The following is an 18,213-nucleotide window of genomic DNA, read 5'->3' as shown; positions in this document are numbered from 1 at the left end:
AGGGTTACGTTTAGGAATGAGTTAAATGGTTAAGTTTTGGTTAGGGGAAGGGTTGCAGTTAAGGGACGGGTTAGCTAACATGCTAAGTTGCAAAGTAGCTAAAACATAGTAAGTAGTTAATTAGTTAAAATGCTAAAGTTGTCTGTGTAGTATCTGGGATCTACATCTGTGTATATTAGTTACTGTGCTGTTACTAAGCAGTAATGCATTACGGCAGTGTTACGTTACTACACCTAATAGGAAATGCACATGCACACTGGGGTGCCGGGAACTGTAGAGCACGAGGGGTTTTGACTAAACGAAAACTAACTGTACTCCCGTCTCCTGCCTGGTCATTTCTCCACAACACAAATATTACAGTCTGTGATAAGATTTGAGCTCGCAACCTTTGTTGCTGGACGTTCGTGTTATACGCTCGCCCATCCACCCTGTCTTATGTAAGCGTACCAAACACAACATATCATACTAATTTGCGTGTTCTGGATTTACGTTTACTACGTTACGTCTATGACACCAGGTGCGACAGCTAGATATACCTACTTACATTTTGAAAGCTAACAGATTTGAGTTAAAAGATGACACATTAATTGTAGTCAGAAAATATTATTAACATGTCAATATTATTGGTAACATAATAAATAAAAGAAGAAGAATTGCAGGTGAAAAACATTAATTCCATGTCTATTCAATTCACTGAACTTCTGGAGAGAGTTTGCTGCACTGAAAGTAAAGGGGCTGAATAATTTTGCACGCCCAATTTTTCAGTTTTTGATTTGTTAAAAAAGTTTGAAATATCCAAAAAATGTCGTTCCACTTCATGATTGTGTCCCACTTGTTGTTGAGTCTTCACAAAAAAATACAGTTTTATATCTTTATGTTTGAAGCCTGAAATGTGGCAAAAGGTCGCAAAGTTCAAGGGGGCCGAATACTTTCGCAAGGCACTGTAGGTATGGGTAACGTGACTATGCATAGATAATAAACACAGAGTAGCAGCAGCGTTCAGTGCATTCAGAAAGTATTCAGACTAGGTTTGCACAGTTTGGGGAATATTCAGAGGTGGACACATCCCATAGGAATATTTGGGAAGTAACGGAAATATATGCAAATTAATATTAATACCATTTAAATGTAGATGTTTTTTTGCAATGGATATATTTACCATATCATATGGAGACAGAAACATAAACCTTTTACCTTATCATAAGTAGATATATTTGAAAATGATTAAATCCTTCCAATAGAAATTTAAAAAACGATTTAGTTACGAACTTGAATGAAATGAGTTGACTCTTCACATGGGAGGATTTCACTGAACAACAAAAGAAAGGGAATATTGAATGATTCCCAATGATCCATCGTATCTCCCAAAAATGTTTTCAACATGCATCTATAAAATAGTCTAGATAGTCTAGAAACTAAAGCTTTGGTTGTCTTCCTCTCAAGCTTACATTGCTTCTCCCTGGACTTCCGCTTCTCCCTGGACCTCCTCAAAGTCCACCTCTTGAACATCAGACTCTTGAGGCTCTGAGGCCTCATCTTCACGGTCACTTTCCAATCTTGTTGAGGATAGCTCGTTGTCAGGCTCAAAAAGCCTCAAATTTGCTACAAATTTTTCAACCCTTGTATTGGTCAAGCCTGTTGCGTGCTTTGGTGTGTGTGTTCCCAAACAAGAAACAGTTGCGCTCTAAGGCGGCTGATGTTGGTGGGATTTAGAGGATGATGGAGGCAACAGGGGAAAGAGCCTCAGATCCACAAAGTCCCTTCCACCAGGTGGCTGATGAGATATGTTGGCATGACTGCCATATTGCATCACCATCCCAAAGCCCTTGCTTGGACGTGTACTTCGCCAGACTGCCAAGAACCTTGCCCTCTTCCAGGCCAAGGTGGCATGACAAGGTAGTGATGACCTTGTTGATCTCTGCACCAGACAGGATGTTCTTGCCAGCATACATGTACGCTGCGGCGTGTATTGACTTCAGGCAGAAGTCTTCACGCTTTTTGATGTATTTCAAAACTTCAGTTTCCTCTGCTTGGCGCAACAGTGAAGTGGGCAGGGCAGTACAGATTTCTTCTCTTACATCTGCAAGCAGAGTCTGAACATCAGACAGGATGGTCTCCCTGCTGGGCAGCTTCAATGTGGTGCTCTTATTCTTCTCACTTTGCTTGGTGAGGTAGATTGGTGCTTGATGATCCTTCATATATGGTTGAAGTCGGAAGATTACATACACTTAGGTTGGAGTCATTAAAACTAGTTTTTTAACCACTCCACAAATTTCTTGTTAATGTCCCTTTGATAGGATAGTCTTGAATGGAGCTTATTCAGTTTATTCTCCAGTGATTGCACGTTAGCCAGTAGAACGGAGGGTAAAGGCAGATTATCCACTTGCCGAAGCAGTCTCGCCAGGCGTCCGGCTTGTCGACCTCTGTAGTGGCGTCTCCTCTTCTTACGAATTATGTGAATTTAGGTCTGGTCCGGGAAGAGCTGTATATCCTTCACATCCGACTCATTAAAGAAAAGGTCCTCGTCCAGTTGGAGGTGCTTAATTGCTGTTCTGATGTCCAGAAGTGCTTTTCGGTCATAGGAAACGATGGCGGAAACATTATGTATAAAATAACGTTTAAAACGGAGCATAAAAACACACAAAATAGCACAATTGGTCAGGAGCCCGTAAAACGGTGCCCATCCCCTCCAGTGCCATCCATTCACCAGGGTTAGAGTTAGAGTTAGGTTAAAGGTTAAGGAAAGGGTTAGCTAAAAGGGTTAACAAAAAAAGTGGTCTAAAATCAGGAAAATAGCATTGTCAGCTGGGCTGGATGCTGTGCGAGTACTAACCTACTTATTGTTAAAAGAAACACAAAAACGAACTACGCCTTTGAACTCGTCATCAATTTTCTCTATTCCGGAGGACATAAAACAATATAGAGGTAAGATAGATTTTGAAACATGACATGTATTAGCAATTGCGGAGGCTCCAGAGACTTGTGGATGCCAAATCGAGCTCCGTACCGCATCACCGTGTGCCTCTCAAATTGTGTAACAATGCCGAGGGCTTTTATAGGTCTGTTTAGCTCTGCATTTACATGATTGGTTGACGGTAGATGTGGGAGGGAGGTTTTGTATAAACGCAAACTCACTTCCTTGACAACTTCCTTCACAACAGCTCTGCGAAGCACAAGAAATACGATGCCTCATGTCTACCAAATTCATCAAAGTATTTGCGTTCCGGTGGAAGTCATTCACTGTCAATGGAGCAGTTCGCAATGCTACGTTGGGGGTGCCTCATTAGGCTGCGGGGCGTTCTGTGTACCCCATGCGTTTAATATTTTCAACTTTTGCATTGCTTTGCTGTGTGGTGGTACAAACGGAAGTACACACATAGACTCCAACTAGGTAGCTTTTAGCTAGTTGAAAAGCGAAGCACGTGCGTCAAGTACGGAAATCTGGCCAAACAAAACGCTTATGCATCTGGTCGACATCGGGCATGAATGCTCTGACTTCTGCGGAGACCGCATCACAGTAAATGCTGTACGGCCGCAGCAGATGTCGGATTGACCATGCAGAGACTTAATGCCTCTTGAGTAAATCTGAGCTGAAGATCTTTTTTCAGGCTATTCTGTTAAAACAACTAGAGCCTACTGTATGCACATGTTGTAATCACACTTCAAATCTTAATTGGTTAATTTCAAACTGTAATTTTTTGAGGCGCAGCCATAAACTAGTTTTGTACAATGGCAAGTGGTGGGGTTGATAAAACCCACATTTTAGGATTTTAGCAAGACCTAAACGATATCATAACCGCCATCGATAAGAGCCAATACTGTGCAGACGTATTCATCGACCTGGCCAAGGCTTTCGACTCTGTCAATCACCATATTCTTATGTGCAGACTCAACAGCCTTGATTTCTCAAATGACTGCCTCGCCTGGTTCACCAACTACTTCTCTGATAGAGTTCAGTGTGTCAAATCGGAGGGCCTATTGTCCGGACCTCTGCCAGTCTCTATGGAACTGCCACAGGGTTCAATTCTCGGGCGACTCTCTTCTCTGTATACATCAATGATGTCGCTCTTGCTGCTGGTGATTCTCTGATCCACCTTTACGCAGATGACACCATTCTGTATACTTCTGGCCCTTCTTTGGACACTGTGTTAACAACCCTCCAGGCAAGCTTCAATGCCATACAACTCTCCTTCCGTGGCCTCCAACTGCTCTTAAATGCAAGTAAAACTAAATGCATGCTCTTCAACCGATCGCTGCCTGCACCTGCTCGCCCATTCAGCATCACTACTCTGAACGGTTCTGACTTAGAACATGTGGACAACTACAAATACCTAGGTGTCTGGTTAGACTGTAAACTCTCCTTCCAGACTCACATTAAGCATCTCCAATCCAAAGTTAAATCTAGAATTGGCTTCCTGTTTCACAACAAAGCATCCTTCACTCATGCTGCCAAACATACCCTCGTAAAACTGACCATCCTACCGATCCTCGACTTCGGCGATGTCATTTACAAAATAGCCTCCAATACCCTACTCAATAAATTGGATGCAGTCTATTACAGTGCCGCCCGTTTGGTCACCAAAGCCCCATATTACTACCCACTACTGCGACCTGTACGCTCTCGTTGGCTGGCCCTCGCTTCATACTCATCGCCAAACCCACTGGCTCCGGGTCATCTACAAGACCCTGCTAGGTAAAGGCCCCACCCCCCCTTATCGCAGCTCGCTGGTCACCATGGCAGCACCCACCTGTAGCACGCGCTCCAGCAAGTATATCTCTGGTCACCCCCAAAACCAATTCTTCCTTTGGCCTCTCCTTCCAGTTCTCTGCTGCCAATGACTTGAACGAACTACAAAAATCTCTGAAACTGGAAAACTTATCTCCCTCACTAGCTTTAAGCACCAGCTGTCAGAGCAGCTCACAGATTACTGCACCTGTACATAGCCCATCTATAATTTAGCCCAAACAACTCTCTTCCCCTACTGTATTTATTTTGCTCCTTTACACCCCATTATTTCTATCTCTACTTTGCACATTCTTCCACTGCAAATCTACCATTCCAGTGTTTTACTTGCTATATTGTATTTACTTCGCCACCATGGCCTTTTTTTCCTTTACCTCCCTTATCTCACCTCATTTTCTCACATTGTATATAGACTTATTTTCCTACTGTATTATTGACTGTATGTTTGTTTTACTCCATGTGTAACTCTGTGTTGTTGTATGTGTCGAACTGCTTCGCTTTATCTTGCCCAGGTCGCAATTGTAAATGAGAACTTGTTCTCAACTTGCCTACCTGGTTAAATAAAAGTGAAATAAATAAAGAATTCTCCTATATTAATTTCACATTTCCACAAACGGCAAAGGGTTTCCTTTCAAATGGTATCAAGAATATGCATATCCTTGCTTCAGATCCTGAGCTACAGGCAGTTAGATTTGGGTATGTTATTTTAGGTGAAAATGGAAAAAAAGGGTCAGATTACGAGATTGAAGCAGTCCACACCAACTACATCATTCTCATGGAAAACCAGGGGATTGCAGTAAACAAAAACTGTGTCCATCGGGGCTCTTCCTTTTCATGTTTAGCTGGCTCTCATTTCATTGTTGTTGCGCTTCAGTCTTGTTAATTACTTCCTTTTATATCTGTTCCTAAGCTGCTACATTTTGTGTGTACACAACACATTTTTCCTATACTAACCGTTGGTAGCGGAAGGCACACTAACGCCCTGGACCAGAGCTAAGCTGTCACCTGCTACCACCCATTGAGCAGCAGTTCCTATTGAAATGAATTTATAGCCATGGTGGCAGCTCTGTGCCCATTCTTACAGTCATATTGGCTACCACAGTATTAGGCTAACTTTCTTGTTAACAAGGAATCATATTCACCTCAGACCTTCAAAGCCTTTTTAATTTTTTTTTTAAAGCTATGCTATGATGATAAAGCTGTTATGACTAAGGCTGTGGCGGTCAACCAGTGATTGTCATGCAAATAACTTCAGGTCTCACAGGTATTGGACCATTAATTAACATTAACACGTTTAGTATCTATCTCCTGGCTTCCACACACAGCCTACAAGCCACTGATACAGACCTTTTGGAACATCTACACTTTCAGTCTAAATTCATGTAATATAGCCTACACCATCACAATAAATCCATTATTTATTTTAGACAGGTCTAAAGAAACATGATATGAAGAAAATGTAATCTATTTTAAAAGAACAGCATACCCTCATATCTGGCTATGTTATATGGCTGTGGGCTATGCTAGTTCATTTAGCAGACAATATTTGCTTAGAATTCCTTGGCATTATTTTATAGTATGAAGAATACAATTGAACATAGCTGAATAAAATAGAAAATGCATTTTCTCCATGCGATTTCGAGGGAGTGTCAGGAGTGTGCAAATGTGGCTATTCTGTGTTGAGCGGTTAACAAAGAAACAGGTTCTCATATGCTTCATTTTGAGTTATTTATGTAACTTTAGTTGTGATACAAAAGTTAAGCTATATGCTTTGATTTAATACATTCTAAGGCTGCATTCGACTCTAATGATTTGAAAGAAGTCACATGAAAGGCATGCTCTCTCCTTGCTCAGGCTGCATACTTCATTAGTCTCATCACCTACTCCTGTTTATACAAAAAAAATTACAATCATTCAAAATAGGCTACTAAAACATGATTTTGGCCACAGAGATATTTAGCTTATTTTTTATAATAAATTGTGTATTGTTTTAAATTGTATTGTTTACAATCGGAAGGAAAGGCAGAGAGCAATTTGACCAGATTATTGTTGAGTTGCGTCTCTGTGAAAAGTAGAGGCCAAGCCAGGCATACCGCAATTTTCAAAATACAATTGCAGGTAAACATAATTTGGAAAGAAAATGGTTATTGCTGTAGAACGAAGACAATGAAAGGACTATTATGTGTTTTTAGTTATCAAAAATGATCAACCTAATTGAGCGAACAACAGTATAGCACCAGCGGAGAGCATCTGTCATCTCCCCGGTGATTTCCCTGTGAGTGCGCATTGTGCATATTCACTATTTATCATTGTTGGGTCAGTGCTACTTAAAAGTTTGTTTTTGGAAAATAATTTCCTCCTCAAGGACGTTCAGAGACTTGTTCCAAAGTCTCACTCCTGCGTTGTCTTGGCTGTGTGCTTAGGATCGTTGTCCTGTTGGAAGGTGAACCTTCGCCCCAGTCTGAGGTCCTGAGCGCTCTGGAGCAGGTTTTCATCAAGGAACTCTCTGTACTTTTCTCCATTCATCTTTCCCTCATGCAAAGATAGAAGAAACATAGGCCTACTATACGTGCTCAGCCATGCATTGAACTGTCTTTTTTTTTTTGCGAACAGTGATTGAGTTGTATTATTAGCCTAAATTATGACTATTCAATCTACTCATCACATTACCAATAGGTCTGCAATTGGTAGTAGGTCTGCAATTACATAGGCCTGCAAATGCGATTATGCATTTGATAAGAGCGTCTCCTAAATGACTTAAATGTAAATGTAAATGCATGTAATGCATTATTATAAAGGTGCATTTTTATGGTAACTGATTTTCCCCAAACTTGAAACTCAGGAGCCGCCGGTTAGGCTAACCCGGTTGTAAAGTGGATTAATGTGCTTAATTTTAAGCAGCACGAGAAAGCTGGATCCTCTTTTAGATAGTGGCCAGTCAAAACTCTCTTTTCACACGCTGGGCATCATTCACAAGTGATAGATAATACATCATTCACAAGTGATAATATTGTCGCCCATCAGACTATTGTTCATTTAATCTGGTCTTTTACATGTATTAAATAATATGTGACATTTTTTAAATATATTTTAGAATGGACTATTTATCATTCACCTGTCAGAAGCAGGGGGGGGGATGATCTATGCATATAAATAGCGAATGGAGGACGCTTTTCCCTTAGTTCATTTTCATGCCAGCCAGGCAGGCTATACTCCTGTTATAAAGTGAAGCAATGTGCTTAATATAGTAGGCCTAGCCTATTAAGCTGATGGGATCCTCCTCTTTTTAATAGAGGCCATCAAAACTCTGTTTTCTCACGCAATTGCTTAACCAATAGAAAATTGGGCAACGTGAGCTCATGGTCTCTCATGATGTTTGATTTGATTTTCGAAAACATTTGCATTGATGTCAGAGGGATTAGAGTGCCAATAGAGTGCTGAGTACCAGGCCATTACTGACTGGCATTTAGCACGTTTGGTAGATTATTATTGAACATCAGAAGCATCAAAGCACAGCTTTGGAGTTACCGGTGTGGCGGACTGGCGGTAATACGTCACTGTAACACTGTAGTTATGACTGACTGCTTAGATTTAGATGTATTCAAATCTGGACTTCAAAGCCAGTTCCACTGCTGATTTTCACCTGGGACTGATTTAGACCTGGGATACCAAGTGGGTAAAATTATCAGGTAGAACAGAAAACCAGCAGTACTCTGGACCTCCAGAATCGGATTTGAATATCCCTGCCTTAGGTGATGCTTTACTGCGCAGCACTGCTTTTCAAAGCAGAGGATGACTGTGGAGAGTATGCGGTCAGAGCAAAATGTTGGTTCATCAACAATTCTCTGGTTGCCCCTAATACTAACACTGGATGCTCACCCAAAATGTTGTCTCCACTGGAAGGCTAAGTCCCAATACTCCACTCTCTGACTTTTTCGCATAGATTTAACAATGGTGAGCAACTTCTTCCAGTAACTTCTTCCTATGCATTTAAATCCATGCCATGGAGTTTGCAAGTGCACACTTTGGAAGAAGGTTGGAGATTTTGGGACACACCCTATCTTTTTTTGCTGAGTCTCTAATTGGTTAGGTAGAATTCAAGATAGTAGGCCTACCTCCTTCCTACATTTAGACACTAGGTGGGTTTATTTGTGAACTGACTGTGTGTCTCCGCTCTCCAGCTTTGGCAATGTCTTAATGTCAAGCCCAGTTCAGTGACTCTGCCTCCCTGGATATGTAAATCAACCATGGCCAATATTACTGTCCAAACCCCCTATATGTCAGAGTAGAGGAGCTAAGCTAGGCTATATCTCTGTGCAGAGAGATGATATAACGGTGCTGGTGGTAAGAGTGCTCAGTGCTGCAGGGGTTCGTTCGGGTAGCTATGCTTGGTAGATTAAGGGTGACATCGTTCAGACATTGTGAATGGCTGTCATTGTTAGTGCAGCTCGGGGGATTATACATTCGATTTCACAGACGTTCCCGAGAAAAGGTTGTGTGGTTCATGATGATATTATATTCTTACCTATTTATATAGTCATGGGGTTGATGTTTTGATAAGGCTGCACATTGATGATCCCATGCATCACTTGTGTTTGTGTGTATGTGCATGTACTTTAGTGTGTGTGTGTGTGTTTGGGAGGATGGGGACGTCACTGACTAGTCTCCCTACGTTGTCATCCTGTGCAGACGATCCTGAAGGAGGGCAAATTGGTAAAACAGACCAATTCGTTCCAGCGCTGGAAGAGACGCTACTTCAAACTGCGTGGGAGGACTCTGTACTATGCCAAGACTGCCAAGGTTGGTATTAATTTTTACCCTTTATGTATACAGTGAGACATTTTTTGTTGTTTTGGCTCTATTAATTTGAAGATATTTTCATCCATATCGAGTAAACAATTTTAGGGGTCCAAAAGTATTGGGACAAATTCATGTAATTGTATTTGTTTTTATTATCTATCCCCACTTCCTGGGGCCAATCAACATTAAGGCAATTATATACAATTTTAAAAACATTTCACAACACATTAAGTGTCTGCCCTCAGGCCACTACTCTACTACCACATATCCACATATCTACAACGCAAAATCTGTGTGTGTGTGTGTGTGTGTGTGTGTCTCCATAGTCCTCTCTGTTCCATTTTTTATATTTTTTATTTGACCCCTTTTTCTCCCCAATTTCGTGGTATCCAATTGTTTTTAATAGCTACTATCTTGTCTCATTGCTACAACTCCCGTGCGGGCTCGGGAGAGACGAAGGTTGAAAAAAGTAATGCGTCCTCCGACACACAACCCAACCAAGCCGCACTGCTTCTTAACACAGCGCGCATCCAACCCGGAAGCCAGCCGCACCAATGTGTTGGAGGAAACACCGTGCACCTGGCAACCTTGGTTAGCGTGCACTGCACCCGGCCCGCCACAGGAGTCGCTGGTGCGCGATGAGTCAAGGATATCCCTACCGGCCAACCCCTCCCTAACCCAGACGACGCTGGGCCAATTGTGCGTCGCCCCACGGACCTCCCGGTCACGGCCGGTTGCGACAGAGCAGTGCCCTTAACCACTGCGCCACCCGGGAGGCCCCTGCTAAATGACTTAAATGTAAATGATAAGGTGTATTTTTATCAGTTTTTTTTACATCAGATTTGACTGGTTGCGTGAATTACTTGATGTGGAATAGACTTCCATGTAGTCATAGCTCTATGTAGTACTGAAAAACAGCTTCTATCTCAAGGCCATCAGACTGTTAACCTCTTCAGTCGACCCTCTACTTTTTTGAACATTCTGTTAAAAATCGCGCAACATTTCAGCGCCCTGCTACTCATGCCAGGAATATAGTATATGCATTTGCTTAGTCTGTGTGGATACAAAACACTCAGACGTTTAAAAAACTGGTTAAATCACTGCTGTGGCTTTACCAGAACGGCATTTACATCGAAAAGCACAGGAAAAACTGATCACTGAAAATGGGGAAAATATATCCATGCGCTACTTGAACCCATTGATAAACGTGAACCACAATTAATTGACTGAGGTTGCAGTACCTACAGCTTCCACAGGGTGTCTAGAGTCTTGTCATTTCCCTTCGAGTTTTTTTCTTGGTCAAACACATACAGGACACCGTATCTAATCCGGTCTAGGACCGGATATTTTCGTTGAGTTTCTAGCCGGACATTTTTCCAGACGGACAGCTAATAATCTTTACATCGCCTCCTGATGAATTTTATCGCTTATTAACGTTTACTAATACCTAAAGTTGCATTACAAACGTATTTCGAAGTGTTTTGTGAAAGTTTATCGTCGACTTTTTGAATTTTAAAAAATGACGTTACATTTTGAAACAATGTTTTTTTCGTTTATCACACAGTCTACATATAACGATATCTAGGCTTTATATGGACCGATTTAATCGAAATAAAGACCCAAATAGTGTTTATGGGACATCTAGGAGTGCCAACAAAGAAGATGGTGAAAGGTAATGAATGTTTTCTATTTTATTGTGCGGTTTGTGTAACGCCGAAATGCTAATTATTTTGTTTACGTCCCCTGTGGGTCTTTTGGGGTGTTGCATGCTATCAGATAATAGCTTCTCATGCTTTCGCCGAAAAGCATTTTAAAAATCTGACTTGTTGCCTGGATTCACAACGAGTGTAGCTTTAATTCGATACCCTGCATGTGTATTTTAATGAACTTTTGAGTTTTAACTAATACTATTAGCATTTAGCGTAGCGCATTTGCATTTCCAGAGCTCTAGTTGGGACGCAAGCGTCCCGGGTAGAAGCAACAGGTTAAACAGCCATCACTAACACATTAGAGGCTGCTGCCTATAGGCATAGACTAGGAATCACTGGCCACTTTAAGGAATGGAACACTAGTCACTTTAATAATGTTTACATATGTGGAGTTACTCATCTCGTATGTATATACTGCATTTTATACTATTCTACCGTATCTCATTCACTTAATAATGCTTACATATCTTGCATTACTTATCTCATATGTACATTTGAAGTCGAAGTTTACATACACCTTCGCCAAGCACATTTAAACTTAGTTTTTCTCAATTCCTGACATTTAATCCTAATAAAAATTCCCTGTTTTATGTCAGTTAGGATCACCACTATATTTTAAGAACGTGACAAGTCAGAATAATAGAGAGGGATTTATTTCAGCTTTTATTTCTTTCATCACATTCCCAGTGGGTCAGAGGTTTACGTACACTCAATTAGTATTTGGTAGCATTGCCTTTAAATTGTTTAACTTGGGTCCAACGTTTTGGGTAGCCTTCCACAAGCTTTCCACAATAAGTTGGGTGAATTTTGGCCCATTCCTTCTGACAGAGCTGGTGCAACTGAGTCAGGTTTGTAGGCCTCCTTGTTCACACACACTTTTTCAGTTCTGCCCACAAATTTTCTATAGGATCGAGGTCAGGGCTTTGTGATGGCCACTTCAATACCTTGACTTTGTTGTCCTTAAGCCATTTTTCCACAACTTTGGAAGTATGCCTTGGGTCATTGTCCGTTTGGAAGACCCATTTGCGACCAAGCTTTAACTGATGCCTTGATATGTTGCTTCAATATATCCACATACTTTTCCTGCCTCATGATGCCATCTATTTTGTGAAGTGCACCAGTCCCTTCTGCAGCAAAACACCCCACAACATGATGCTGCCACCCCTGTGTTTCATGGTTGGGATGGTGTTCTTCGGCTTGCAAGCTTCCCCCTTTTTCCCCCAAACATAACGATGGTCCTAATGGCCAAATTGTTCTATTTTTGTTTCATCAGACCAGAGGACATTTCTCCAAAAAGTACGATCTTTGTCCCCATGTGCAGTTGCAAACCGTTGTCTGACTATTTTATGGCGGTTTTGGAGCAGTGGCTTCTTCCTTGCTGAGCGGCTTTTCAGGTTATGTTGATATAGGACTTGTTTTACTGTGGATGTAGATATTTTGGTACCGGTTTCCTCCAGCATCTTCACAAGGTCTTTTGCTGCTGTTCTGGGATTGATTTGCACTTTTCGCACCACGGTACGTTCATCTCTAGGAGATAGAACGCGTCTCCTTCCTGAGCGGTATGAAGGCTGCGTGGTCCCATGGTGTTTATACTTGCATACTATTGTTTGTACAGATGAACGTGGTACCTTCAGGCGTTTGGAAATTGCTCCCACCGATGAACCAGACTTGTGGAGGTCTACAATTTTTTTCTGAGGTCTTGGCTGATTTATTTTTATTTTCCCATGATGATGTCAAGCAGAGGCACCGAGTTTGAAGGTAGGCCTTGAAATACATCCACAGGTAGACCTCCAATTGACTCAAATTATGTCAATTAGCCTATCAGAAGCTTCTAAAGCAATGACATAATTTTCTGGAATTTTCCAAGCTGTTTAAAGGCACAATCATGTTAGGGAATGTAAACTTCTGACACATTGGAATTGTGATACAGTGCATTTATAAGTGAAATAATCTGTCTGTAGACAATTGTTGGAAAAATTACTTGTGTCATGCGCAAAGTAGATGTCCTAACCGACTTGCCAAAACTATAGTTTGTTAACAATAAATTTGTGGAGTGGTTGAAAAACAAGTTTTAATGACTCCAACCTAAGTGTATGTAAACTTCCGACTTCAACTGTATATACTGTTTTTTTCTATACTATTCTACTGTGTCTTAGTCCGTTCCGCTCTGACATCACTTGTCCATATGTATACAGTCTTAATGCATTCCTACTTAGAATTGTGTTTATTGGGTATATGTCATGTAATTTGTTAGATATTACTGCACAATCGAAGCTAGAAGCACTAGCATTTTGCTACACCTGCAATAACATCTGCTAATCACGTGTATGTGACCAATAAAATGTTATTTTATTTACTGTGTGTCTGCCCATAGTCTGTGCTGGACTTGGGATCTGTGAATAGACCTCTGTTGGCATGTATTGGGTATGCATAGGTGTCTGAGCTGTGTGCTAGTTGTTTTAACAAACAACTCAGTGCATTCAACATGTCAATTCTTCTCACAAATACAAGTAGTGATGAAGTCGATCTCTCCTCTACCTTGAGCCAGGAGAGATTGACATGCATATTATTAATTTTAGCTCTCCGTGTACATTTAAGGGCCAGCCGTGCTGCACTGTTCTGGGCCAGTTGTACATTTCCTATGTCCCTCTTTGTGGCACCTGACCACATAACTGGAAAGTAGTCCAGGTGCGACAAATCTGGGGCCTGTAGCACCTACCTTATTGATAGCATTGTTAAGAAGGCTGATCAGCGCTTTATTATGGACAGACCTCTCCCCATCTTAGCTACTGTTGCATCAATATGTTTTGACCATGACAGTTTTACAACCCAAGGTTATACCAAGCAGTTTCGTCTCATCAACTTGTTAAATTTCCACATTATTCATTACAAGATTTAGTTGAGGTTTAGGGTTTAATGAATGATTTGTCCCAAATACAATGCTTTTAGTTTTTGTAATATTTAGGACTAATTTATTTCTTGCCACCATTCTGAAACTGACTGCAGCTCTTTAAGTGTTGCAGTAATTTCACTTGCTGTAGTAGCTGACGTGTATAGTGTTGAGTTATCAGCATGCATACAATAGACACAGGCTTTACTCAGAGCCAGTGGTAGGTCATTAGTTAAGATTGAAAAAATTAATGAGCCTAGACAGCTGCCCTGGGAAATGCCTCTACCTGGAGGCCCCACTGAACACCCTCTGTGTTCTGTTAGACAGGTAACTCTCGATCCACAATATAGCAGGGGATGTAAAGCCATAACACTTATGTTTTTCCAGTAGCAGGCTATGATCGATAATGTCAAAAGCTGCACTGAAGTCTAACACAACAACGACCACAATCTTTTAATCTGCAATTTCTCTCAGCCATTCAGTCATTTGTGTAAGTGCTGTGCCTATTGAATGTCCTTCCCTATTAAGCATGCTGATAGTCTTGTCAATTTGTTTACTGTAAAATAGCATTGTATCTGGTCAAACACAATTTTTTGGTAACAGTCTGAAAGGTGAAATAAAAAATAAATAAAAAAGTGCTACTGTATGTTTTTTTACACGCAAAGACCCAAACAGCGTTCTATAGTATGCATGTTGTGAAGCTAATAGAAGTGACGCTATTACTGTGTAACTCCGGTAGGGCAACATCTGAAATATAGAGCACTTAGGTAGTGTGTACCAATGCTCGACCAGTCGGCGAAAGCTAACATCACCCATGGCAGAGAACGGTTGATTGTCAAGGGCAATGAATTCCATTATCTTGGCTTTAATGGATTTCGTCTTTGAGTTGTCTCGCTGAAATGTTCTTTTTTTTCCAAATGACTGCTCGACTTGTTGACTGCTCGATCCACATAGCAGACATTGTGGGCTAGGTTATGAATGCTGTGTTGCACGTGTAGTGCAAAATTTTACGTGGAGTCATTAAGGCATGTACCTACGTTATATAGGTATGCAAGTCAGCTTTGACATCGTTTTTGCACATCGGCATTAAACTAGACATCGGCCAATACCGATGTTGCCATTTTTAGCTAATGTCGGCCAATTCAGATATGTTCACCGATTATATCGTGCATCCCTAATTCTTAGGTAGCAGAATTACTTTTGCTTCCCACCAGGTCTGAGGGCACACACTTTGTAGTAGGCTTTAATTGAAGATATGGCAAAAAGGAGTGGTAATCTCATCCGCTATTATCATCAGTAGTTTCCATCCAAGTTGTCAGACCCAAAATTTAATTGAATGTGCTCTAAAGCTTCTTTATTTAACTTCTTGCATGGAGCCATGCCGGATCCGGTAGCGTAATCATAGCCTCAATCTCAATACCATAACGCAACATTAACTATTCATGAAAATCGCAAATGAAATGAAATTAATATGCTAGCTCTCAAGTTTAGCCTTTTGTTAACAACACTGTCATCTCAGATTTTCAAAAATATGCTTCTCAAGCATAGCAAACTAGCATTTGTGTAACAGTACTGATAGCTAGCGTATCATTTAGCGTTAGCATCAGCAGGAAACATTTTCACAAAAACCAGCAAAAACATTCAAATAAATAATTTACCTTTGAAGAACTTTGGATGTTTTCAATGAGGAGACTCTCAGTTAGATAGCAATGTTCAGTTTTTCCTGAAAGATTTTTTGTGCAGGAGAAATCGGTCCGTTTGGTGCGTCACGTTTGGCTACCAAAAAAAAACGAAAATTCAGTTATCCAAACGCCAAACTTTTTTCCAAATTAACTCCATAATATCGACTGAAACATGGCAAACGTTGTTTAGAACCAATCCTCAAGGTGTTTTTCACATATCTCTTCAATGATGCACACTTCCATGAACGATACTTCTCTGTCTGTATCGCATAGTAAAATTATTGCCACTGAGAATTACGCATTGGCATGTGCCTCTTCTGAAGCTGTTGAACCATGTATTGCTACCACTATATCATCAAAGGCATTATCTAAGTAAGTTTCAGAGTTAGTCAGTATATGCATGTCATCTGTTACTAGCAAGTTACCAATTTCATAAACCTTGCTTCTTAGGTTGCATATGTTAACGTGGGCTATTTTTAGCACTTTTCTGCGATTTTTTATTGGTTTACTGGGAGACTTATCTGAGGTATACACGACAGTGCTATTTATGTTTGAGCTGAGGGTAAGTTGTAGGGTTAGTTGCACACAGTGGACCTCCTACTAGGGAAAACTGCCTAAGTGCTAACAGTATAATTCAGGTTCATAGGATCATGATTACTGCATACAATAGCTGCAAAATTGACAGAGGCATTTAGGGAAGTTAGAGGGACATACATTAGGTTACTTACATTATGACTGCCAACTCCCATGGGACAATGTACATTTGCAGCAGCACTATGACAACTCAGCGACACAATGGTAGGGATTATCTGAGCAGGGCTTGGGTCACTGATAAATCATTGTCTCAATGTAGCTTTGAAATGTGCGGACAGGGTCCAGGAGGCAAGATGATTTGGATAGACACTGTCATTCACTTTTATGTGTATTAAAGTTTAGTATTTGTTCCCATATTCGTAGCACGCAGTTACTATATCAAGCTTGTGACTACAAATTTGTGTGTGTTTCAGATTAATTTATTGTAAATAAGAATATAATATGTTTCTAAACACCTCTACATTAATGTGGATGCTACCATGATTACAGATCATCCTGAATGAAACGTGGATATATATGAGTGAGGAAGTTAGAGGCATAAATATCTTATATATATTTGTGCGTCTAACTTTCTCACTCAGGACTATCCGTAATCGTGGTAGCATCCACATTAAGTGTTTAGAAACATATTCTATTCTTATTTACAATAAAAGTTACTCCAAAATGACACAATACATTATTTACTATTCATTTCTATGGGCACAAAATAATCTGAAACACAACCAAACAAACCACAAATACATCCAACAAGTTTGTAAAGTCACAAGCTTGATGTAATCATTGTGTGTTAGGAATATGAGACAAAATACTAAACTTTTTACTACTTTAATACAAAAGTTAATTTGTCGGAATACTTTTGGTCCCCTAAAATGGAGGGACTATGTACAATAAGTGTAGTAATTTCAAAATGGTTCATCTGATATGGATGAAAATACCCTCAAATTAAAGCTGTTTGCACTTTAACCTGATAGTATTGAGAGCTATTGACATGTTGAAAGCACCGAGCCGTCTGTTTAAACGGCTAGCACACAGTTCAGACACCCGCGCATATCCCACAAGACAAGCCACCAGAGGTCTCTTCACAGTCCCCAAGTCCAGAACAGACTATGGGAGACGCACAGTACTACATAGAGCCACGACTACATGGAACTCTATTCCACATCAGGTAACTGATGCCAGCAGTGGAATCAGATAAAAATACACCTTATGGAACAGAGGGGACTGTGAGGCAACACAAACATAGGCACAGACACACGCATACACACACATGATAACATACGCACTATACACACACGTACACATGGATTGTGGAGTATGGGCCTGAGGGCAGATACTTAGTGTGTTGTGAATTCTGTAATGAATGTTTTGTAATGTTTTTAAAATTGTTTAACTGCCTTAATTTTGCCGGACCCCAAGAAGAGTAGATGCTGCCTTGGCAGATAGTCATTGAATCATTTCAAATCCAAAGTGCTGGAGTACAGTTCCAGAACAACAAAACCTTTGTCACTGTCCCAATACCTTTGGAGCTAAATGTATATGTATTTTTTTATTGAGCCAGTATAGTGAAGAGGAGATAGGAAAGATTGCGAGTCATAAGGACAGTGGGTCCAATTCAAACTCATGCTAATTCTGTAAGCCTAGGCTGTACGTGTGTGTCAGGGTCAGCGACACTAACCCCTGGACCACACAGGCCACATTACTTTTGAAAATAGTTCAGTAGTACCTATCTACAGACAGTTTTCTGTATTTTTTATTTAGACCTAACAGTCAGATGATGTAACAATTTCTTCTTTT

General features: G+C 40.6%; 1 protein-coding gene across 9 annotated transcripts in view; it reads left to right on the top strand.

The window, feature by feature from the left end:
* The window catches only part of LOC115106762 (diacylglycerol kinase delta), a 151,588-nt gene that overhangs the window by 43,738 nt on the left and 89,637 nt on the right, over window positions 1–18,213 (top strand). For all 9 annotated transcript variants that reach the window (XM_065008080.1, XM_029629816.2, XM_029629815.2 and 6 more), the window contains one exon: window positions 9,434–9,544. In XM_065008080.1, the coding sequence (XP_064864152.1) occupies window positions 9,434–9,544 (111 nt within the window). The remainder of the gene's footprint in view (window positions 1–9,433; window positions 9,545–18,213) is intronic.

This window comes from Oncorhynchus nerka, linkage group LG23, assembly GCF_034236695.1.
Source record: "Oncorhynchus nerka isolate Pitt River linkage group LG23, Oner_Uvic_2.0, whole genome shotgun sequence".
Taxonomy (NCBI): Eukaryota; Metazoa; Chordata; class Actinopteri; order Salmoniformes; family Salmonidae; genus Oncorhynchus; species Oncorhynchus nerka.
This window is presented reverse-complemented; position numbering and strand designations above follow the sequence as displayed.